The 26,364-nt window shown below is 38.0% G+C and overlaps 1 protein-coding gene across 1 annotated transcript; it reads left to right on the forward strand.

Annotated features, from left to right (window-relative positions):
• LOC128856528 (dopamine D2-like receptor) lies at positions 1-22,186 on the forward strand (the record flags this gene model as incomplete). Its single annotated transcript, XM_054091830.1, is given in 7 exon segments — positions 1-128; positions 13,073-13,325; positions 13,499-13,806; positions 17,019-17,252; positions 17,608-17,742; positions 18,166-18,266; positions 21,699-22,186. Coding segments are annotated over 7 exon segments (1,371 nt in total), but the record flags the coding sequence as incomplete, so codon positions are not given.
• Positions 22,187-26,364: the final 4,178 nt, after the last annotated feature.

A 26,364-nucleotide genomic window follows, 5' to 3' on the forward strand; every position in this document is an offset into this window, starting at 1 on the left:
TTTCTATTATTTTAGGTGAATAGAGGGCACTGGAACTTGCCAGCGTTCATATGTGACTTTTACATAGCTATGGATGTGATATGTTCAACTTCATCGATCTTCAACCTTGTGGCGATATCGATAGATCGGTGAGTAATAGAAATTTCAATAATCAAAACTATTAATAAATGCTCACTAAGCGATATAACCACTTGGAACGCTGAACAAGAAATGTTTTATTTTTTTAAATATACAATAATACAGGGTCCGATATTCGAAGTATAACCAACTTCAGACCGCTCGCGCAGCCCCTGCATCAGCTGTCTGTTAGTTGGCTAAATGACAGTCCAGAGCATTGTTTACAAGCGTGCGGAAGCTTTTTGCCGAGATTAAACGCGAAAAAAGAAAATCATTAATAGATTTCAAACGTAATAGTGTGCTTGCATTATATTTGGCTGGAAAATCACAACCAGCGATTGTTCTTGAGCTTCAATAAAGTTTTTATTCATCGCACCATTACTCGTTACAATGATGTTGGTAGCATCGCGAGACGTCATAGAGGTGGTCATCAAAAGACTGCAACGTCACGTGAAATGGTTCAAGAAGTTAGGAAACAACTTGAGCGAAATCCCCGACGAAGAGCCATTCAAATGGCGAAATAACTGAAAATATCTGACCATAGCATCTGCCGCATACTGGAAAATAATCTCAAAGTCAAGCCTTTCAAGATCCAAATGGCACATGATCTCACACCAAAGCAGCAACAAGTCAGAAACGGGGGAGCGAAGGAGTCGCTTCGCTTGGCCGAAAGCGGACAATTTCTGAACATTGTGTTTTCAGACGAGAAAATTTTTCCAATTGAACAATTCGTAAACTCCCAAAACGATAGTGACCGTTCATACGAGAATTTGCGTAATCGATTGGCCACCAGGAGGCAGCACCCGTCACGGATGATGGTTTGGGCCACTGTAACCGCAGATGGGCGCTATCCAATCACTTTCAACGATCCTGGCGCCAAGGTAAATGCGAAATATTATCGGGAAAGTATTCTGGAAATTGCTTTGAAGCCGTAGACAGACAAACATTTCGGTGGCAGATCATGGACGTTTCAAGGGACTCGGCACCGTTTAACAAAGCCCGAGTGAACCAAGAATAGCTAGAAAACAACGTTCCGAGCTTCACAACATCCACACAATGGCTCTCAAATTTTCCAGACGCGAATCCGATGGACGATTTTGTTTGGACCAAAATCCGACAATGGCGGCCGCTGTAGCCGAATGGGTTGGTGCGTGATTACCATTCGGAATTCAAGAGAGAACGTTGGTTCGAATCTCGGTGAAATACCAAAATTAAGAAAAACATTTTTCTAATAGCGGTCGCCCTCGGTAGGTATTGGCAAACCTCCGAGTGCATTTCTGCCATGAAAAAGCTCTTCATAAAAAAAAAAAATATCTGCCGTTCGGAGTCGGCTTGAAACTGTAGGTCCCTCCTCAACATCAAGACGCACACAACAAATAGAAGGACGAGCTCGGCCAGACACCCAAAAAGGGTGTACGCGCTAATTATATATATATAAAGTTCGGACTAAAAGATTCACCAGTCTCGAGGCGCTGAAAAAAGCCATTGTCCGCGAGTGGGCCAAAATACTTGCAAGTCACATTCGGGCAGCTAGCGATTTGTTGCTGGACCGTCTCAAGGCGATAGTCAAGACAAAAGGTGGTCATATCTTAATTTTGTATTATTTTCACACATTATTTACTTTGAATTGAATAAAAGCAATTTTATAAACTAAATGTATGGCCTTCTTAATTGGTTACACTTCGAATGCTGGACTCTGAAATTAGAGGTTAAATCTTTTTATCTTTGATATAAGGGAAGAAAATAAATGTTCAGGGATCAGCTATTGATTGTAAAAACTACATAATTTTCATGAATTTCACAATTTCAAAACTAATATTAAATTATATATTAAGAAAACAATGAGAAAAAATATATTTAATAGCTTGTACGTCCTCCGTTATTTATTGTAACTGCTACTAGTCGTCGTTGCATTGAATTTACAAGTGACTGACGTACACTAAGGTCGATTTTATTCATTCCTCTTAACCTAACCCCTAGGTTAGTCAAAATTTCCAAAAAAAATTTTTTTTTGCATTTTCTTAAAGTATAATATCTTAAAAACATCCCTCAAATACTGTTCGAGTTATTTAACAATTAACAAAGGGCGCTCGAGCGCTCCGGAGCGTTCCGCCATATGATGTTTTTATTTTTAATATTGAAAAAAAAGGTTCGATCAGGCATTATCTATTAATAAAACTAATTTCTCTTGTCCGACTGATTTTAAATAAATCTCCAAGAAGTTGTGATGATTACCGTAAGGGACTTCTGGACAAACGGGCTCCACACAAACTGCGATAACTTTTACAATTATTAATTTTCTTCTTTGAAATTTTGCTAAAGTCAATTCAAAACATGACGTATTAATGCTCTGTTTTTATTTTTGTAAAGTAAAGCAATTGACTAGCAAAGAAAAAATTATTGAAAATCAGAATTTGTTCGTGCCTCTGACCACCCCTAACCGCTTAAATAGCTTCTGTAAGAAGCTAAGGTGCTTTAATAGACGGTTAAACTAGCGTCTACCTTTATAAACTTGCTTGCTAAGAATACTCCAGCAGATTTTAACTAAATTTAGGTCTGGATTAACTTAACACTGGAATATTTTTCAACGCGAAAAACTCCATTGTACGCTTTGCGCTGTGGATTAGAGCAATGCCCTGTTGATATGTCCAAGAGGCAACGTGAAATTTTTGCAAAATTCAATAAAATATTATCCAAGACCTTTACATAATTTGCTGCGTTCATCTCATGCGAAATAAAACAAATTGAGGTCTTATCACAATAGCTGTTGCAGGTGTTGTTGAAATGGTTGCGTATTTCTACTGAAATATTCCTAAATAGCGATTAGCGTCGTTCAACTACCACTTTTCTTGTGTGATGTCTGTGTTTCCGTTTGAGATTTTGTTTGAGTCAGATCCCTTGCGTTAGATCCGAGTATAGCAATAAGCTTTGTACATCTATTTCTAAGAGTTCATTAATTTGCTGTAAGAAAGGATTACCAAAAGAGACCTGAACATTCGGATCAGTAGGGAAATAGTCTTTTTTCATTGACTTGTAAGGGTTGTAATAATACGTGAGATGCTTCGGCGAGAGCATTCTAACAGGTAATTCGTGCTCGTGATGTGGTTCGCCGATCATGTTTTTCTTGTTGTGGCGCATGTACTTAATTGCTTCCACCTTCTTTCGGCTAAAGCAGAGTAGTGTGAAGCAATTGATGTTTTTATTGTCTTAAATAGGGTAACCACCGCCTCTGTTATGTCTAGTGTCGAACCTTTTCTTACTAACTCATCCGCTATCCCATCACCCTCCCCATTCCTATAACCGGGAATCCATATCAGAGTAATTTGAAGCCAGTGACCAAACAATTCTGCATTCTCTCTACACTGTAAAACTAGTTTGGATGAAATGGAATTGGAATCTAAGACCTTGCCAGCTGCTTGTTTGTCTGAAGAGATAACTACTCTGCCACCAATTTCTTTGTAGCAATTTGCACGCTTCTCTGATTGCTAATAGTTTTGCCTGAAACACGCGGCATAGTCAGGAAGTCGAATTGATTTGGATAATTTGAGCGGCTCCGAATAGAGGCCAGCTCCCACACCACAGTTCATCTTGGAACCGTCAGCGTAGATATCGATGCCGCCTTCTCTTTCCTCCTTTGGTAGCTAAAAGCATCGCAGATCATGAGAGAGCCACCGTGGAAGTTTCGAGAATGACGCTTTCGTCGTAGGGCGCCATTACATTTCCAATACTTCTGGAAACCTTAGATCCATCGAGATATATTTTTTTATCGCTAAAAATAATGGATTGCCATTCATCATCCCAGAACAACTTATGATTATCGACGAATTTAAGTCTAGCTGCTTTGTGGTGTGGTGTAAACTTAGGTTTAGCCAGTCTATTTTGATATTTTAAATCTTCACTAAAAGCTTGATATATTCTTCTCTTCGTAACATTGAAAGAAAGTTCACAAACAAGGGCACGGAATTCTTCTTGTCTGGATTCACAACCAAAAACATACTTTGCCCAGCACCCAGTAGATTCCTTTCAGGTCCCACTCGAGTTCTTTGCTCATCGAGTATAAACATCTCCCTGAAATTAGGACGGTTCAGACATCTACGTATGCAGGTAACTATGGATCGCCATCTTTCATGTGAAACAAAATTTTATTGGCCACTAGGTTTCAAATCAACGGGAAAGAAACACTTCCTTATTAGCATTCCTCAAGGTGGCAATTCCTCAATTTGGCAATCCAGTTATACATAAATATCTACATGTTAGTGCTTGCGCCGATTGAATTAAGTGCGTCAAGCGCGAAAAGCTAACCACCTACAAAAATTCGCCTTTACGTATTGATTGAATGAGAGTGAGCCCAAGGTTTTCGGCGCTGATTGTCGCCATGGTGTGGGTGCCCCCACTTCAGTGTTGATGGGGCATTGCTTGTTTAGCTTCGCTTTCAATGGTGTGCTTCTAGCCATACAAGTACAACTTCCCAGACGTTCAATTTTCACAATTGCATGAGTACAAATTTAATTTGTATTTCATTATTCCTCCATCACGCGAAGGCAACAAGTACTAAGTGTGCGTAACCAAGTTAAGTTAAGTAAGCAGTATGCCGAAAGCCAAACCTAAAGCATGAAACGGAAAAGCTTCAAATGCGAGAGCTCAACAAAGAAGCATCTGCGTAGTAACGACAATAACGGTGAATTTGAAGGTAGGCTTTCGCACGCCTAAAATCAAGCAACGCGCAATAGTCGCGTGACTTCGTTTTCCCCATCGCCATCTGCACTTGGCTGTAAGTAATACACCAAACGAAAAAATTATAAGACCAACTAAATTTCTTATATTTTTACTATCAGTTTAGGACTAATAATTTATGTTTTTAATATTTAAACTTTTTAATGATGAATTTTCCAGAAAATATACAGAAATTAGCACACTTTTCACAAAACTTAAATTAACCCGTATTTCAAACCAATCGTTCGCGTCCGGCGCTTATTTCTACTATATAACGCCAACAGAAAATTAGAAGAAATTCATAAGGTAGCTTTAACTAAACATATCCGAAGAAATTTTTTCAAATTTTTTTATTTTAATAATATTTTATCATAAGCAAATGGACCGTGAAGTAGTTTTATTGAAAAATTTTGATTTCTCAACGAATTGGCCGCACACGAACGACCCATCGACATGGGATTAGGGTTAATTATTAAAAAAAGTCAAGTCTACAGAACGGAGAAAGTAGGAGACCAATGTTATTATATTTAAAATTAACAAATAGAATTCTTGTGATTAGTTTACCATATAATTTGGAGCTTAGTAATTTGTGTATGATCCTTATTTGATTATAACTTACTACAGTTGTCAAGGCGTCGATTTGATTAAGTTTTTTATAATATTTTGATCAATTTTTGGCCATTCGACATTAATTGCATTTCCTGCAGGCTCTTAGCGCTATCAAACTGTCGTCCATTTTGAAAACCGATTGCGAAAGTATTGCAAATACATTTTTGACAGGGTTAAGGTCAGGGCTTGCCATTCTAAAATTGGCCTCTTTTCGCTGCCAAAAACTATTTTGTTGCTCTGGAAACATGAACGGCTGCGTCGTATATATGAAACATATAGGCGTTTGGTCTTTCACACTAATGGCTGCTCAAACCATGACAGAACCCTTCCGAAATTGCCGGTCTTTCTCTCCACCTTTCTCTTCCATTTATCATGCTATTTGGAAACCAACTGGTCTGTCCAAATTGAATTTTTTGGTCATCTGAAAAAAAATTCTTTCCACTCACCTTCCCAAAATTGGCACTTTTCTGCAAATGTCAGGCAGGCCTGTTCGTGAAGTGCGGTTAACTTAGGTTTAGGTACTCGTTTTACATATTCAAGGCAAGAATCCGGTTGCAGAATTTCTTGCACCCGACAGGTAGTAACATACAAATTTAGAGTGAGTTTAATTTCAGCAGGGCTACTTGATTTATAGTTAAACTTTTGATTTCACGAACATAGCTAGCGCTAAGTTTTGGTTTTCTACCACTTCTCTTGGTACATCCGTACTTTCCGATCAGATGGAAGTATTGCAAAACCACAGTTTTGCTTCTTTTTAATTTTGAAGCAATCTCTCGCATTGGAAGGTCTCTCGCTCCATACAACAATTTGTGCTTGCTCAAATTCAGACAAAACTTTTCCGAGCGGCATTTTGGTCCTATAATTTTTTCGTGCGTTGTATGTATGCTTTATATGTTAGCCACTGTTTTAGAGTTGTGACGGAAGAGCACTTTATAAGAAATATTCCGCTAAGGCGCTACGCACAGCAGCTGTGCACATACATACATACACATATACACATCTAAAAGACCTTCTAGCAAATTGTAATCAATCAAAATTTAATTAAAACCGACGAAAGGGAAATAAAGTGGCGAATGCTTACACACGTACATATGAACACAAGAAAGCATGCGTACAAACATACGTACATACTAAATCTAAATCGAAGAAAAAAAGCAAGAAAAGAAAATGGAAGAAATTTTTCAAGCGCTTTTGTTTGCAATTTATTCCGCGACAGTCTGACCCTTAGGATATGTGCATATGTATGTATCGGGTGTTTTTTTTTTTTTAGCTGCATGAGAGCTATCGACATCGACAGCTATGGTTCGACAGCTGAAAATAGCATACTGTGTCGACATTTCTGTTCAGCAAGGCTTGGCAAGTCATCATGAATCATTCACCGCAAGAAAAATGCTTTCAATTTGTGAAAATTTACTTTCAAATAAATAAGAATAAATCTTTTCTCGAAGTTCATAGAGCACTTCATCCATTTTACGTGCGGTTTACACGCTGACAGCATCATCGTCCGTTACGGTGAATGGCGAGCGATATCGAGCCATGCTGCCTGAACTTATAAATATGATTTTTTTCCAAAATTGAATCAACTAAACATCTACAATATTTGGTTCCAATAAGATGGTGTCACTTGCCATACAGCGCACTTAGCGATCGATTAATTGGACTAATAAAATGGGCCAAGTATTAGGCTGGGGAATAAATCCGTAGTGTTTTTATATATTTTTTTTTATTTGTGTGCTGTTTGGCAAGGGGTGAGTATTGATTCCATAGAACCCTTTTTGCTCTACAAAACTATGTTAATGGTATTTTTGAGCTACTTAATTTTTTATCAGTTTGGAGGCTTAGAAATGGAATATCCAGGAAGCAAAAATCAACATTTTCGACACCTGGTCTCATTTGCATTTCTTTGAGGTTGAAAAGCTGCCGAAGCAGCCCGGGACATTTGCGACGTGTACGGAGAAGTTGTCATAGGTGAGTCTACATCACAGAAATGGTTTGAAGTCAATGACACGCCCTTCAGCATAAGGCCTTCTGAATTCGAACTCTTCATCCAAAGAAGATCATGGTACATATGATCGTAGGACTAGGAGGACATGGTGCATTGGGAAATGCTCGAAGAGAATGCCACCGTCAACAACGAACTCTACATTGCCCACCTACACCTCGTGAATGAGGCTATTCGAATGGGAAGACCTGATCGACATGGTCAAACCATACTCCCTCACGACAACGCCCCACGGCCCAACGTCGCACATGCCGTCAGAGCCGCACTCCTTCAGCATCCGTCGTATTCTTCGAACCTTTCTCCGACCGATTACCATATTTTCCGCTCCCTGTTAAACCATATGAAGTGTGTAACCTTCGATAGCAAAGAGCTCCTCTAAAACTGGCTCAACAAATTCTTTGACAGCAGACTAGGCGATTTTTGGCGGAACGGCATCAACAAATTCGTCGAGAGGTGGGAAGAAGTTGTAAACAGCAACGGCGAATATATAACTGATTAATTTAGTGATATAATTTTTGTGTTCTCTTCTTCTTCTTAATTGGTGCAATAACCGCTTACGCGATTTTGGCCGGATTTAACAAAGCACGCCAGTCGTTTCTTTCTCGTGCTAACCGGCGACAGTTGTGAAGCCACGTCCATTTCGACCTGATCTTTCCAAAAATCTTTCGTTTAAATAAAAATCTGCGGTAAAAATGCTACAAACTTATTTCCGAACACAATAATTCGCAGCGCGGCGGACATATGCCATAGCCATCATATTCAAAAAAAGTGCCTTGAAATTATCTAGCAGATTATAATAAAATATATATTCCAAAAATATTTCTGTTTTGTGTTATCATTTTAGCTTAAAAAAACACCCGCTATGTTGTATTTATGTGGAAGTACAATTCAAATGCAAGAATTCGCCAGTTTTGTATTATAATTTATTATTTAAACAAAGCAAAATGTTATGAAACAGTTTGTCAGGCGTAAGCCGCAGTCGATTTGTATTTGTGCATGGGAAATGGTTTTCGCAATCATTTTTTCAAATGCTTTTGGCGATGTCTGCAATGGAAAACCGCAACTTTTAGTACTCACATAATCCATTTCTGTTTTTAATTTATTTTTTCCAGTTATATTATATTCGTAGGCCCTGGCAGTTGATTCTTTTTTAGCATTTAAGTATAATAATTGTACTATTAGGCCTAAATATAATAAATAAATAAAAAAAATAGATAAGAAATTATTCTCATTATCAAACTGTAATACCTCATCTTCTGCGCTTACAGTGTTGGATGTTTGCACTTACGAGTGTCGGGAAAATTAATCAATGATTTTGTATTTATTTTTTTACTAAATAAACAAATATGATTTTGAATGATAGAAATCTTTATTTTGACCGCTGTAATATTTTATTTTTTTTTTTTTTTGTTAAATGGAGAAATTATATCCGTCAACATTTATGGCCATTTTTGGCATTTTTAATGACTTTCCGCAAGATGTACAGTAATAGCCACTCGCAGTTTTGTCGATATTCTCCTTAAGAGCTGCAACTGTCTCATGGCATAGCCCGCACCTTCTAGTAAGCACAAAGAAAAAGTCTGGGATTGTAGAATCGGACCATATTGCTGGCCAAGCCAAATCGTCACAACGGGAGATTATGCGTCCAGAAAACTCTTCCTTCACAATATCCATTATGACCCGTGCTATGTATGTAGCTGCACCGTCTTTTTGAAGTCACATGTTCACCACGTCCCGCTAGTCTTATTCCGGCAGTAAGAAGCCGTTTATCTTGCCCCTGTAACATTTGCCAGTAACAGTGGCCGCATTGCCGATGACGCCCTCAAAAAAAAAACACAAGCGCGGCCAATTCACTTCTCCCGCGTGAACGCCGAACCATACAATGGCTTTGAGTGGCTGTGTGATGGCTCTATATGCGTACACCCTTTTTGGCTGTTTGGCCAAGCTACTCCTTCTATTTGTGGTGTGCGTCTTAATGTTATTCCACAAATGGTGGTGGGAGGAGCTTTTTTGAGCAGCTTTTTCATGGCAGAAATACACTCGGAGGTTTTGCCATTGCCTGCCGAGGGGTGATCGCTATTAGAAAAAACTGTTTAGTCATTTTGGTCTTTCAACGGTATTCGAACCAACGTTCTCTCTGAATTCAGAATGGTAGTCACACCCCAACTCATTCGGCTACGGCGGCGGCCGGATTTTTAGTCCCCCAAAAATGAAGGTTTTGCATATTATCGTAACAGCTAAAGTCGAAATACGAGTCGTGGCTCATGATGATTTACGACTCGAATCATCCTCTTCGTTGTTAAGGTTGAAGATGACTTGACAGTAATTTTCACGCGACTAATCGGGCAACACACATTAGCTGATGCCCTTTGCGCACTTTGTTCGGGAACGTCTATAAGTCTTTCACAAAAACACGCTGTAGGGTCCGTCTGGTGGTGCTCAAATGCGCCGCTCATCGTCTGGTTGATGTTTCTTTGTTCTCAGCGGTATCGGCAGCTGCAACTGCGATATTCTCGACTGAACGACCACTCCGATAGCTCTGAAAGGTCTCGTATGGTTAGGAAATCGCTGGACCAACACCACCCACCGATTATTGACCAAAAACACGGATAAAAGATTACCGGCTGGGCCTTCAGCTATGATGAGAAACGAAATCGAACAAATAACCTCGGCTGTCATGTCGCAGGAGGTTCGGCAGCAGATTTTCTCCGACACTTTTCACACGTATTCACACATTCGTCCAATCAGTTGTTGTTCAGATGGCAGCAAAGTAAGATGGGCGCGGACTATGCTGATATTTTTCGTATACGCTATTTTCAGTTATGTCAGCCAATCAGTTGATTCTTTCAAATTCGCTGAGAGCCGGTTAACGGTCTGATATTGGCCACACCTCTTGTCTTTTTTTCACCATGGTCAAAAGGAATCTACACAATTATTCAGCGCTCTTGCGGAGTATAGCGATCCATTGCTTGTCTGTTTGTATACTGCAGCTGTCTAGTTCAAAAATGTCAAATATGATTGAGATCTATATAACATTCCCTGCATTGCAGTTATTCAAGCAAAGATAATGAAAATAAACACAAATAATAACCATGAAGAAATAATTAAACGTGTTGTAAGATGCATAATTTTTACCCTGTGGTAGCCAACACGAGCTGCTTAGTAAATCCACGATGTTCTCTTGGAGAAACTACTTCATATTTCACTGCAAATTCTAAAGCAAAAGTACTCAAAAGCATAGAAATTAAAACTTTTGCTAAAAAGGTTAGCAGGCAATACTGTTTTTGTTATGCCAAAAAACGTGGCAAGAGAGTGTGTTAAGTTTGTTCCTGTCCTGAAATCAGGCGAAAAATTTTGCATACATCACTTTTCGGCAACGGTTTTTAAGATCGGGCCAGATCGAAAAAGCGCGAAGTTGTCTAGTGATGCTCCTCCGATGCTTATCGAAATTTAGCATTACTGCAATGAGCCTGAGATGGAACATCCCTCGATAGACGCTTCTACGCAAACGTAATCTTTTTATTTAAAAAGTGTGGTTTTATTTAAACAAATTTTGAATAAATTCACATACTGATCATCGTGTGTTTCACCTGGAATAAGTATTGGCCCATAATAAAGAACGACTGATGAAACTGGCGTTCCCACGACAGTCGGTTCTACGTAACCGGAGCGACCCGGATTTATAGCCGGCCAAGGACTGTCACTTCAGCAGCATACCTCTTATATGCATGGGGAATGTTTAGCCTGCTACAACAACAGAAACAACTGATGAAACTGGATAAATCCAAATCCCACATCAGTCAAATACTTGCTGAGGGGCAGATTAAAAAGTTAGAAGACCCACCCAAAGAAATTCATTCGGTTTGGAACGATACGGTACAGGCAATATCCAAATTCCTACGTGGATTAACGTAGGTCATCTGAAAATGGGAAAATCATCTTTTTTGTGGGGAACTTATAGTTTTTAAGATAAAGATTGTCAAACCTATTGTGAAACGTACCGAAAGTTGCAGAAAAAGTTAGAATCCAACAATTAAATTAAAGACTCATACTAAGTTAAGGTGTGTTGTATTTCTGTACAGTTTTGGTCATCACAATTTCTTTGTTAAACTATGAACTTTTGGTTTCAGGATATTCATCTTTCTAAAACTTAAATCATGGCAAATTTACTAAATTAAAGCTTTGCAAAAAAACACCATGAAATATATAAAGTTACCGAGTTCTTACCGAAGAGCAGATGCCAATCACAACCATTGTCAATATGTCAAAAATCCACGAGTTAAAAATATATGGGGCATGTGAAAAAGGTTCCGCCCTCGTAAAAGAGGTATCGCTGCTGACACTATTTTTGAATTCGTTCTAGTAATAAACTGGTGATTTCAAGATGTAAATGTGAGGTGTCGATCGCCGTAGCTGGTATTCGTTTGAAGTGTAAAGAACCGTTTTATCTGACAGCAAAAAATGCCTACACTCGTCCCGAAAAAACAGCATTGCGGGAAGTCATGCTTCATTATTACCTTTTAAAGAAAAGTTCAGCTGAAACGTATCGTATATTGATCAATATTTATGCTAATCACGCTCCATCAAATACAACTTGTAAAGAGTGGTTTCGACGATTCCAAAGTGGCCATTTCGACGTGAGTGATAAAGACCACAAAGGCGCACCGAGAAAATTCGAAGATACTCAACCATAACAATTATTGGCTGAAGACGCATGTCAAAACCTTGATGATGTGTTTAAAGAGTTGGATGTTGACAGATGAACCGTCGGTAAACGTTTGCACGTGATGGGAATGTTCCAGAAAGCAGGTAACTGGGTACCACATCAAATGAAGAAGAGGGTTATCGAGAGACGTTTGGTGACGTGTAAGATGCTTCTTGAACGGCAGAAAGGAAAAGGTTTTCTGCACCGCATCGTCACTAGTGATGAAAAATCGATCTATTATTGTGATAATCCAAAGCGTCGAAAATGTTGGAGCCTGCCAGGTGAACCAGGTCCATCGACAGCGAAAAAAGATATTCATGCTTCAAAGGCTATGTTGTGCATCTGGTGGGAACATAAGGCTGTCATTTATTATGAACTCCTTAAACCATCGGAAAGCATCACTGGCGATCGTTACCGACTACAGCTAATGCGTTTGAATCGAGTTTTCAAATAAAAGCGGCCAAAAACGGACGGAAGACATGGCAAACTGATTTTGCTCCATGACAACGCCAGGACACACGTTGCTAAATCGGTCCAGAAATATTTAGAGGGACTGAATTGATAAATCTTGCCCCACCCGCCGTATTCCTCAGACACTGCATCTTCGGATTACCATCTGTTCCGATCAATACAGTCAGCCCTTATTGGAGAGCGGTTCACTTTTTACGAGAGCATCGCAAACTAGCTCAAGGATCAGGTCAAAAGAACTCGAATTTTTCGTAAGAGGAACCCGAATGCTGCCTGAAAGATGGAGTAAAGTTGTAGCTTCCAATGACACATATTTCACATAATATCATGTATTATTTAATTGTTCAAATAATTTGAAACTTATTCCCATACCCAATATTATTATGTAGGATTTTATAAAATAAAAAATAAAAATTATTTTTCACTGAAATATATTTCCCCTTTGTATATCATTTCAGATATATTGCTGTAACGCGACCAATCGAATATGCAAAACATAGAAATAGGCCACGTGTTTGCCTAACTATCCTGCTGGCCTGGGCGATATCGGGGGCTATCGGTCTGCCCATCGTAATGGGTCTCAACAACACGCCCGATCGCGATCCGGGACTTTGCTTATTCTACAACACTATATTCATTCTATGCTCATCGTTGACCAGCTTCTATATTCCTTGTATCATAATGGTGTTCTTATATTGGAGTATTTTCAGGGTAATTGACTAGAAATTAAAAATTTCACACTTGCATAATTATCAAATCTCTCTTTAAACACACCCACTACACATTTCATAAAATCAACACACCGCATATTATGTACGTAAAATATATGTATGGATCTGTATTTCCTTCTCTGTTCGTATTATGTTTCTCGCCGCAAACAATAGGCGTTGAGCATCCGAGCACAAAAATCGCGCGCTGCCCGGAAGCCGCACCTATCGGAGCTGACGGGTGGCAGTGTCATTGAGAATGTAGCACAAACTCGCAGACTGGCCGAGACGGCGCTGGACAGTGACCGGCATGCGGCCCGCATTATGCCTGACGAGCCGGCGACAAATACAGCGTCGGGGTCAAACGAGGAGGAGGAGGATCAGGGAGGAGGGGCCATATCACCGGATATCGATGATTGCCATGTCATCGTCAATGACAAATCCACAGAGTTTATGCTGGCCACTGTGGTGGAAGAGACCGGCAAGTAAGTGACAAAAATACACCAACAATGCTATAATAGACTCGAGTTAATTACAAACAGGTAGAAGAAGAAAAAATTCAAAAACCGCGCATGGACACACAAAAAAATGAAATGGTAGCAAAAGTAAAATTAATTGCAAAATGAAGGAGATAGGGAAAAAACTGAGTAGTTAGGTGTGGACAAATGAAAGGAGCGTCATGCCAAGTATATTATTGCCCAGGGCCAAATGTGATTGCTCGTAAATTGCAGAGAAATGACAAATTCGGCATTTATTGTAAATTTTTCTGTAATGGGCGCTGGTGTAAGGTGTAAAAATGAAGTTGGTTAAAAGTTTGCATATTGGCATATTATTTTCGCAGGAAAATTTAAATTTAGGCTTTAAAAGATTTAATTATTGTTTTATTGAGTGTCGCATGTTTAGTTAAGTGGACTCGTTATGGAGTCCAAAAAAGGAAAAACCAATGCAACTTATTTTTATATTTTTGACGAAATTCGTTGAACTTTAAAAAAACATTTAATTTACATACCTATTTATAAATATGCCTTAAAGTGTCTCACAAAAACGAGTTGCTGTTCTTCCCCCGAAATTGTAAAATTCATCTTATTTTTGGACTCCCACCAAAATATTTCGAAAAAATATTTTGATTTATCTGAACTGGATCAATTGGGCAAGTACCTCCAAAAATCGAGTTTTTTTTATTAATAAAATTTGTTTTTCAAAATAGTTTTTTTCCAAAAAAGGAAGGGGTTAAGCTTAAAAGGTCTGCATAAAAATATTTACAATTTTGTTTGACGGAAGGGATATTTGCGAAAAAAGTTTTCAAAGTGAAAAAGGGGAACCGAGAAGTTAAAAGGTTAACAAAAACTTTATAATGATACCTTAATATCATCAGTATAAATCGGGCAAGACTTGACCGAGTTATTCAAGATTTCCTTAAATCTCGAAAAAGTCAAAAATAGCATTAAAACCTCATTAGTTGAAAAATTGTTTCAACAATTTTATGCAAGGGCTTTAAGCTTAAACTCTTCTATCATCTAAGACAGGAGTCGAAAACCTGCTGCTCTTTGAATGTGAAGCTGCGTCTCTTTTCTTCCAAAATTATTTAAAACTCATTCGGAATCTATTTAGGAGAATTAGGCACCGATTCTATTTCTCAGCCACTTGTACTCGCTGACTGCAAAGAGTTTTTAAATGTACTCCGACCTCTTCTTCACAATAAAGTGCGATAGCTTTCCAAAGGTAAGGTGTCGAAAAGTTTTGCTTTGTGCTTGAATGAAATAAATGTATTCCTAAAAATTCCCACTTTTTTTTATTATGTCGAGAGTAATGCGCTCAAATTCACTGGAGACGATAGCGGGTACGATAGGTTTTGAAACAAATTAATGTTCTATTGTTCTGTTGTTGCAAACTATTTTCATCTGAGAGAAAAATAATGTTGGTACTTTGTTTTGAAAAAATCTTCAAATCATTAATAATAAATTAAAAAAATTGTTGACACTTTGTTTTGAAAAAAATTTTAAAACATCTAAATATAATATTATAATAAACAATATACAATTTTGATATTTTGTTTTGATAAAAAAATAAACAATTTTGATATTTCGTTTTAAAAAAATTTTAAAATCATCTGAATAATAAACTCAAAAATGTTTGATATTTTGTTTTGAAAAAATTTTTAAATCATCGAAATATTAAATAAAAATATTTTTGATATTTGGTTTTGAGAAAATTTTCAAATCATCTGAGTAAAAAATAAAACATTTTTTATATTTGGTTTTGAGAATTTTTTCAAAATCATCATGCTTATACATATATAAAAAAAATTTTGAATATTTCGCTTTGAGAAAATTTTCAAATCATCGAAATATTAAATAAAAATATTTTTGATATTTGGCTTTGAAAAAATTTTCAAATCATCGGAATAATAAATAACACAAGTTTTGATATATATATAATTATATATTTTTTTTTTTTTCCAAATCATCTTAATAATATATAAAAAAGAAATTGAATATTTTGTTTTCGGACAATTTTCAAATCCCCTAAATAATAAGTAAAAAAATTGTGGATATTTTTTTCGAGAAAATAATAAATAATAATAAATAAAAAAATGTTTGGTATTTCGTTTTGAGAAAATTTTCAAATAATCTAAATAATAAATAAAAATTTGTTTGGTGTTTTGAGAAAAATTGTAAACCATCGAATTATCAAATAAAAATACTTTTAATATTTTACTTTGAGAAAATTGTCAAATCATCTAATTATTAAATAAAAAATTCTTTGATATTTGCTTTGAGAAAAATTTCAAATCATTTAAATAAAAAATAAAAAAATTCTAATATTTTGCTTGGAGAACATTTTTAAATAATCTAAATAATAATTTAAAAAAATACTTTGTTTTGAGAAAATTCTTAAGTCATCAAATATTATATAAAAAAATGTTTAATATTTTATTTTGAGAAAATTGCCAAATCATCTAATTATTAAATAAATAAAAATTGACATTTTGTTTTGAGAAAGCTTTCCAATCATCTAAAACGCAAATAAAAAAATATTTGGTATTTTATTTTGAAAAAAATTTCAAACCATCTTTAAAATAAAAAAAATATATATCTGTTTTGAGAATTTTTTTTTCGGTTTTAATTTTCTAAAATTTTAAAATAATATGTCAAATTTAAACCGCATATTTTGTGTATTGTCTGTAATAATCCTCATAATTGAGGTATTGAATTTTGAAAAAAAAGCATTGTCCTGATTTTCATCACCATTTTTGAAATCCATTTGCATTTCAAATTGTCTTATACAAGACTACTATTTCCCAAAGTTTCAAACTCATCGGAACACTGCTTGCATTTTGCTTACTCTTTGACGGCGCTTCCCCATATTCATTAGAAAAATCAAAGATCCTCAATTGTTTCAAACTACATCTACTGGGACTTATACTCGCATAAATACTCATACATACTTACATACTTTTGTATGAAATTGAAAATTGTAATTTATCCGTACATTTTTCAACTTTCCTTCTTGCTTTTCTCTTTTCTCCTTGCCGCCACTTTCAAATTGCAAATACCGCGAACGCGCATCACCACGACATCCACATCATCGACATAAACCTGCAACAAAACAAACAAAAATAAAAAAAATATAACAAAAAAAACCGCACCGCTGCGTCTTGCTGGCCTTTCCGTTTGCTGCTGGCAACGCCACGTAGTGTCGTAGCTCAGATCAGCAGTCCGCCGCAGCTTGTGGTGGCCGATCCAAACGGTAATCATGATTCTGGTTATGCACCCTCAAACGTTGACGATGTCCTTGCAGGCGCAGCCGCTGATTCGTCACCGCCGGATAGCCCGGAGCCTAGTGCGACATTCAAGCGGTCAAGCGTAAGCAGCAGCCGGCGCAACACCGCAACTGGCGATTCACCCACCAAACGCGAGCCCGCCCTCAGGTAAAGCACACAAGTCTCATAATCAATGCAAATACATTTATCATACACACATACATACATACATACATGCAATTATATGTCTCCTGTTTATCCTGTAAAAATGCCACCACCTCCACCTTATTTCTTATCCTGCACGCACAGCCACATTATAAGTCCTATTGTTTTTTTTTCTTTCTTTTTTTTTTGTATTGTCTGTTCACTCAGTTGCGTTGACACTTTTTAAAATTTATTAGCGATTAAGTTTCCATTTTGCATTTTTCTCCCAACTTACCTGTTACATTTTTTCTGATGCCGGCCCTGTATATATGTAAATATGTATGTATATACCCAACTGATGACAACTTGGCGCGTGCAGTGTTGCCATGAAGCCGCTGTCCTTTGTCCGCTACGGTGTTCAGGAGGCGATGACGTTGGCGCGCCACGACTCAACCCTCTCGGCTACATCGAAGACCTCTTCGCGCAAGGACAAGAAGAATTCGCAAGCCACAAGGTGAGTAGAGAGAAGTTTGTGTAGTCTAGCGGCTACTGGTACCGCACGGTGGCATGTGGCTATGCCGAAACAGCTCGCGTGCGCTTTATGCCAGCTGGTGAGGTGTTGGTATAGCCATCGGCTACTAAGTGCGCCAGTACTCCATAATTAAAAGTTAGCAAGCACCAAAGCAATATTAACACCTTCTTGCATAAATTTCCACTTTACCGCTTCTCTATTTCCATTCACATTACCTCGGTCATTCTTCGCAAAACTATCACACATTACGCTCCCATTTTGAATATTTTTTTATATTTTTTCGTTTATTCCATTGTATTTGCGACCATTTCTGCGGATGTCAAATGGCATTGTTGGACTTCTGCTGCCCGTATTCTTCGTTCAACGTGTCAACTTCATTGTGGCATGCAAATTGGCTTGAGGCAGGTTCACGATTTACAAAGTCCACAAAGCTTCGAAAAAGAAGCGCGAAAAGTCGTCTGCGAAGAAGGAGCGCAAAGCTACCAAAACACTCGCCATCGTGCTGGGTAAGTACACACAAATAAGATGGATTGTCGCCAAAGCGAACAGACGAACTTGGCCACTAAGTAAATAATGTTCTTTTAAAGTTAGTTGAACGTATCTGGGGACTTTTGTAAAATGTAAAATGTAAAATGTAAAAAACTATTAGGGGGTATAACTTTTTTCACTTAGTATTTGTATAAGTTTCTGAAAATATGCGACTATATAAAATGTACAATACATAAATTTAAAAGTTTTAAGATGAGTGGTGCAGGAAATTTCCTCGCTTTTTTACCGCTGTACTAGGGTGTCGTAACTTTGTTTACATACTCATACCAGGTTTTTATTATGCCTTTTTTGACGACATTATTTGACATGAAATGCATCATACTGTCATTCCAGCTATTGGAATAACTTCAAATTTAAATTATCCTAAATGCATTATTTTAAAATAAATTACAAACTAGGTTTCATATTTTTTAATGATATGAAGTAGGAGACACTTGAAATATACTAAATTTTATAAAAAAAATCCTATACTTAGTCAAGCAGATTTTTACCTACAACAGGTTGGTGCAAATTTTATTGCTGGTTTGCATTAATTGTTCATATATCTCTAAAATGTGGTTTTTATTCCCAAAGTAAGAAAAACTTCGCATGTCCTTCCGAAGCACTTTGAGCCAATCAGCTTTTCCATCGTGCCTTCTAAAAACTGTGGAACGTTTAATCGATCTTCACATAAGAGGTTGCTTGAACAGCGGCAGCTAAATATGCATACACTAAGGGCAGGTCACCCGACACTGTCCTGCGCTCACTTGTGGGTACTATTGAGAAGTCTTTCTCGGTTAAAGAATATAATCTAGCAGCCTTCTTAGATATTAAATGTGCGATTCATAATATCTCCACGCAACCTACGTGAGGTATTATTTCTCCTCTTCTGCGGAACCTGACCGTCAACGGTCTTCTTTTGTTGCTCAATCGTCAGGGCTGCAAAGTAATTGCTTACGCAGGTGATATAGGTGTTTGCCACATGTGACAAATATCTTTCAACACTAAGCGATCTAATGCAGACCGCTCTTAAAAAGCTGTCTAGATGGGCTCAAAATAGCGGTTTACGTGTGAACTGTCAGAAAACAGAATTAGTGCAGTTCTCGAGGAGATACAAAATTCCACAATGTGTGAAGCCAACATCAAACGGTATAAAGCTAGAAATGGGAGATAGTGAAAAATATTTAGGTAATATATAATTTCTGACAAGAAACTAAATTGACACATGAATGCAGAGGGCAGGGTAAGGAAAGTTCATGTAGCTCTACTTTGATGGAAAAAGGCCATAGGACGCTGATGGAGTCTTTTCCCCAAGAACACTCACCGACTGTACAGGACCGTTATCAGACCTATCCTCCTTTATGGGATTATAGTCTAGTGCAGGGCTCTCAACAAGACTACGATTAGAAACAGGCTGCAGAAGGTTTTACGAGGCTCTAAGAAGCACACCGTCTGATGCTCTAAATACTCTTTTTTTCTTATCTTCTTTAGATTTGGTTGGTAAAAAAATGCAGGTAATACGGCTGCTCGGCTTGCCGCATCTATTCATTGGCGCGATTTAGGTTTTGAACACCCGGCCATAACGTTCGGTCTGGCTCCATTCAATCTCGTTAACTGTTGTTTGAATGAACCATATTTGAACAGGTTATTTAGTACTAGAATTCCAGCTAGACATGAGTGATTTGACAATGTACGAGGACGGAAAAACTGTTTACGGCTCATTACTGATGGCTCAAAGGTTGACGATAAAGTTAGCTTTGGCATCTACTGTAAGAAGCCAAAAGTAGGCGTTTCGACTCATCTTCCTAATCACTCTCGCGTATTTGAGGCTGAAATTCTAGCCATTAATGAGGCCGGTGTCTGGTTAGGCAAACATGTGACTTAGAGAAATCTAAATTTATTCTGATAGCTAAGCGGCGATTTGTGAAACTACTCGACGTACATTTCATCCATGTCGCAACATTCCAGGTTTACGTGATGCTCCAAGAGAAGATTTGATTCTTTCTGGGCAACAAGTTCGGTAGCAGACAGCGCACGGCCGGAGCCCAGCCGGACACTGAATACAAATGAAAATATTGAACTCTTCGCCACTCCTTTGAACAGTAATCTACGTCGAATCCATTGGCAAGACTTTTCCTTTATTCTCATCGCAGCTCAAAGTGCAATCAGGTTAAAGGAGGTTGGCCTCTGGAAGCAATCTCTCAAGGGACGTGGTAGCATTTTTGGGCAGTTAACATCGTATTTCTCCGAACTTTGACAGATCTCTCTATCCGCAAACTAGAGTTTAAGGGTCATGCTAGGGAAATCTTTCCAAATGAGCAAGATTGGATCGAGAGGAAAATCTGCACCGAAGCTTGCACCTCTGTCTTCACTGACGGTTAGAAGATAGAATCAGGAGTCGGAGCAGAGGATTTCTCTAAATCAGCAAATTTATCTATCTCCTTTAAACTGCCGAATATTGCTAGTGTTTTTCAAGCAGAAGTCTTTGCGATCCCTCAGGCATGCAAAGTGCTTAGGGAACGCATGAGCGAGGGAGATATTAACATTTTCTCCGATAGTCAGCCGCGATCAAAGCTCTGACCATGCCATAGTGCAGAACGAAACTAGTAAACTCCTGTAAGCAGAATATCAAATCCCTTGGGTGTACAGGTAACATTTCTCTAATCTGGGTTCGAGAACAAAGGAGCGTAGAGGGATATGAAATTGCTGATGAGCTCGCCAGGAAGGGGGCTGAATTGGTCTCTTACCCGGTCACCCGGCATCCCCCTGACAGTTGTTAAAGGGAAACTGCACTAATTATCTCAGGAAAGCGCAGAAAAGATGGAGCTCCATTTCTTCATGTGCTATTTCGGAAACCCTTTGGCGACAGTACAATATACAGAGGACGCAGAAAGTCCTTTGGACTCCATTCAATTTCCAAACACGTAGCTGTGTTTAGCGGTCACTGGATGATCGGCACGCACGCGGAAAAGCTAGGGTTACCATTTAACACCCATTGCAAAAGCTCTGGGGACCTTTCAGAGAAGGAGACTGTTAAGCACTTTCTCTGTAAATGTTCGGGCTTGGCAGCTAGACGATTAACGTTACTGGGTGCTCCTTTCTTCGACAGCTTGGGGCAGTGCGCCAACCCAAATCCCATCAATCTTCTCCATTATATCAACAGCTCTGGCTGGCTATAGATATTTTCCTGTTGGAGGTCTCATATGGTTTCAAAACCGCGCTTTAGTGCTACTTGAGGTGTGCCAGACTAGCACTTCAACCATTTCATCTACCTAACTCATGAGTTGTTTTGAACGAAATGATGTTCATTAAAGATTATACATTTCACTTAAACAATTTTTTTATTCTTATGTAATTTCATATACTCAAATTATGTACGTTAGTTATTTATTTTCTTTTCTTTCATGCAGGGGTTTTCCTCATTTGTTGGCTGCCATTCTTTACCTGCAACGTCACTGATGCTATCTGTTCGATAATGGAAATAGACTGGCGACCAGGCGTTACCGCCTTCATACTCACCACCTGGCTGGGTTACATCAACAGTTTCGTCAATCCAATCATATACACGATTTTCAATCCAGAATTTCGCAAAGCATTCAAAAAAATTATGCATTTAGGGTGATCGACGACACCACGAATTGAACGAACACTTACATGGGTGAATGCGAAGGTGAAAAATATTACATTAAGCACAAATATATTACGATGATCAAAAACAACAAAATGTTCATTAATAATAGCAAATTTCTCCTATGTACATAAATCTGCAAATATTTCAGTATATAGCAATGTATGAATGCCACAACAAATACTAAGTGATTTTATATAAAAACAAGAACAGCAACAAACCGCACATTGGCGCAAATACATATGTACATACTTAAATAGGCGTGGTAGAAAAACAACAACTTTTAAATATGGAACACTTAATAACTTTCAAAAAGTAATATAGGAAAAAATTAGAAAACAAAACTTAAGGAAATGGAAGCTTTTGTTTTCGGTTGCTACCTAAATTTACAACAATAATTACATAAAAGTACTTACGTACCTACTTGTGTAAGTATGTATGCAAATACCGAGTAAGTGTGGTGCCTCTAATATAAAAACAAAAACACAAAAATATTTTATAAATATTTTTACGTGGCCATAATTACAGAAAAAAGTAAATAATTGGCCAAACCTTCAAAGCTGTATATAAGAAAAACTACTTTGCGTAAGTACGGCATAAGTGAATAACAAAATAGGCTAAGCAAAATATAGTTAAACTTTCAAATATTTTCATAAGCTTAGAAAACTATTTAGCTCACAGAAATTTTGTAAGTAAATAGTAAGTTGATATGCATACATTAGGGAGGTTCAATTTGTGTGGACAAAAGTCATCTAGATCAACACAAACAGTTCTAGAAATCATTCAGAGCAAGAAAATGCTTATTTGAAAAGGCATTAAAATTTCCATTTCACAATATCTTGAGTGCGCTTATTAGAGCCTTACACAAAGGGCCTTCAATAGTGGCGCCTAGACGTCAATAGCGAATAATTCCTAGACGGTACCTTTTTTATGACATCTGAAACATTTGTCAAGTAGACAGATACAGAATTTTACAACACAGAACAACGCGATAAAATTATTGAAACTTATTATGAAAATGGTCTATCTTTAAGAAAAACATATCGCAAAAACGGTGGTGAAAATTTTTTGGTGAAAATAATCCTCCGAATGAGTCGACAATTCAAAAGTTTTGAAAAAATTTCCAGAAACTTACTCTGTTGAGCATAGAAAATGACGAGCGACCAAAAACTGGACGTTCTGTTGAGAATATTTACTGCAGTAGCGCAAAGTGTTGCTGAGCAACCTTCAACATCGATATCTGGACGTTCTCAACAATTAGACATTCATATATCAACTGTTTGGCGAATTTTACCCGCAACTGGCGGACATATGGATTATGCCGTATTTTAAATACAAATAATGAAACTTGAAAGAATCTAATTGTTTACACGTTTTTTCATGCACGTCTTTTGAAATACCCTTTAGAAACAACATAAAATGAACTCTTTCTGCAGTAGGGTTGGGCAGTTTCCATGCATGCATTCGCGCGACTTTACCTCGCACAAAAATTCTCAATTGCCTTTTGCCACAAGCAAGCAACAAATCATGCGAATAGGTTGAAATTCCAATAGATCGTCGTGCGTATGGCGTGGGTTTAACAGAAGGAAAATTTACCCATTATTTTGTTTTTCTCGCAAACAGTGAAAATGATCAACCCATTCACAGCGTGTGACGAAATGATTTCAAACCGATTCTTATGATTTCTGGCCCTACACTCCAATCGCAGTTAAAGGAAGCTATTATGATTTGTTGCCTATTTGTGATCTGCTGCAGGGAAACATTTATGGTGTTTCTCCACAAAATTCTTCTTGAGTTTTGCCGACCACGAACTGGAGCATGAACATGCATGAACTGGAATAAGAAATTTATTTCGCTGACTTTCGGCAAAAAGCTTGTCGCAACTTAGAGTTTTCTTTCTGTAAAGCGCAAAAATGCTAGACTTCAATGCAATACTTAAACTATTAAGTAAGCACTGCTTTCACTGGAAAACCCATTTCAAAACCAGTGCACTTATTTTCAATTTTCCATAAAAGATCAGAATTAACTACTGTGATTTACCTTCTTTTCAATTCTTAAAAATGATACAATATTAGGTTATGGAATAAGTTCGTAGTGTTTTTTCCGATTGTTAAACAAAAACAATAATTATTTCAATAACTTAATCAACTATATATCCGCCGTCGCTTTCAACAGCGTGAAAGCTGTTTTAAAAGCAATCGTTGGAGCAACGTTACTTGATCAAATTTTGCGTAAAGCTAAACAGTTTGTACCTCCAGGAAGCACTGTAAACGCGGCATTTTACAAAGAAGTGCTCCTTCGGCTGAAAAACCGCGTCACCCGGGTTTGGCCCGACCTCGTCAACAATTGGACCCTTCATCACGACAATGCGCCGGCGCACACCGCCTTCCTCTGCACCTCTGCATTGGCCAAGATGGGGGTTCCGGTGCTTCCTCACCCTCCCTACAGCCTAGACTTGTCCCCTCCGGACTTCTTCTTGTTCCCGCGCCTGAAAAGAAAGCTGAAGGGGAAACGTTTCGACTCCATCGAGGTGATCCAAAAAACTGTGACAGCCGAATTGAACGCGATTCCGGCGGATGAGTTTAAAAAATGTTTCCTGCAGTGGAAGGACCGCTACCAGCGGTATATTGACGCTCAAGGGTCCAATTCTGAAGATTAGTTGTATAAGCCAAAAGGTTTAATAAAACTGCTTAAAAAAATAAGGCTCATTACTTTTCAATCAAACCCTGTATGATTTGACCATGTCGATCAGGTATTTTCAGCGAATAGCTTCATTCACGCGGTATAGCTGGGCAATGTACATAGAGCTCCTTGTTGACCATTCTTTTACAGCATTTCCCAGTGCACCATCCCCTCCCAGTCCCACCAAACACATATCATGATCTTCTTTGGATGAAGATCCGGCTTCACTCTTGGCTTTGACGTATCTCCAGGAGCCACCCACTTCTTTCTTTATTTCATATTGATGTATTGCCACCATTTCTCATCACCCGTGACGATTCGCTACAAAAAGCACTGTTTATGACCGCGTGTTTCTCGATAGAGGGCGAGATGCTGAAAAGCACTTTGAAGGCAGCTTTCTTTGTTTTTTTTTTCGTTGAGCTCGTGAGGTACCAAGGAACCCAGGCTCCCAATTTCTCGGTAAATACAATTGAATGAAGGTGACTAAGAATCGTTTTATGATCACAGTTAATTTTTTCAGCCAATTCACGACTGGTTTGTCGACCGTTCCTCCCCTCCTTCAAAAGTGATTTGAGACGTTCTTCATCGAATTCATAAGGCCTTCCGCTGCGGGAAGTCGCCATTGTGAACTTTGCAAAACATTTTCATGGTGTAGACTCGCCTATGACACCTTCTCCATACACATCGCAAATGTCCCGATCTCGATGAAATCGATGAAAAGTAAACAAAGAGCAGGGTATTCCATTCCTATGCCTCAAAACTAATAAAATATTAAATAACTCAAAAATAAAATTAAGATAGTTTTGTAAAGCAGAAAGATCCAATGAATGCTTAACCTTTGCCAAATAGCAAACAAATCGTTGTAAAATTAAAGAAAATATAAAACCCCTATGATCTTATTCCCAACCCAATAAATAAAATTTGAAGTATCCGTGTCCTTTCAATATTCCTATCTAGCCAACTTCGTATGGAAAGAATTAGGCGATAGGTCCAACGTCCGTTCGGGGAATCGCTCCACCGACTCTACTACTTTTGGCAGCAACTTTACTTCAGTGCCTGACGATTCACCTAATTTCTTAAGGACACAGTCGTCTATCTCGCTAAAATATCTATTGACTGCTTTGCTCTGATGTGGTTCGGAACTCCTACACACTCAAAGCCGGTACAAGGGTCTCATTTCGCGTGCGATGAGGTTTTATTCACCCAACTCTCACCAGCAACTTGAACTTTTCATCCACCTTGTTGGGAGCTGGTTGATCTGCGATTACATCATTCGTGTAAAAAGAATTTGTGCAGGCGATTTTGTACACTTATACGTATCACTAGAACCAGGCCTTATAGCTCAAGAAATTTGTTTCTGATGCATCTGTAGACTGCTCAGCTGCTAACAGGCTGCTAAGTGTTGTTATGGTCTCTGCGGTAATAACGCCACGAGTAGTAAAAAAGTCGTTCTGTGAATGCAGAATGAATCCCTTAAAGATGTTTGCACTAGACTAACAACAACAATTTTTTACATTGGAATGTCACGGCAGAAGGAAATATAAAAGAAAAATAAAAGGATGAACTGCATTTAACAGCTGACATTCGTTTGAACCTAGAAGCATAAGACGATAGTGCGAATGGAAAGGCTTTCCGCTATTTCATTTTGTGCTGCCATCCGAATGTACACGGTCTATTGCTATCACCCTTAATCGATTCGCCTTGTGTTTGGATGTCATGGAATTCAATCACGCATTTTGATGCATTTTGTCGCAAACTTTTTCAGG

Source organism: Anastrepha ludens, chromosome 3 (genome assembly GCF_028408465.1).
Source record: "Anastrepha ludens isolate Willacy chromosome 3, idAnaLude1.1, whole genome shotgun sequence".
Lineage (NCBI taxonomy): Eukaryota > Metazoa > Arthropoda > Insecta > Diptera > Tephritidae > Anastrepha > Anastrepha ludens.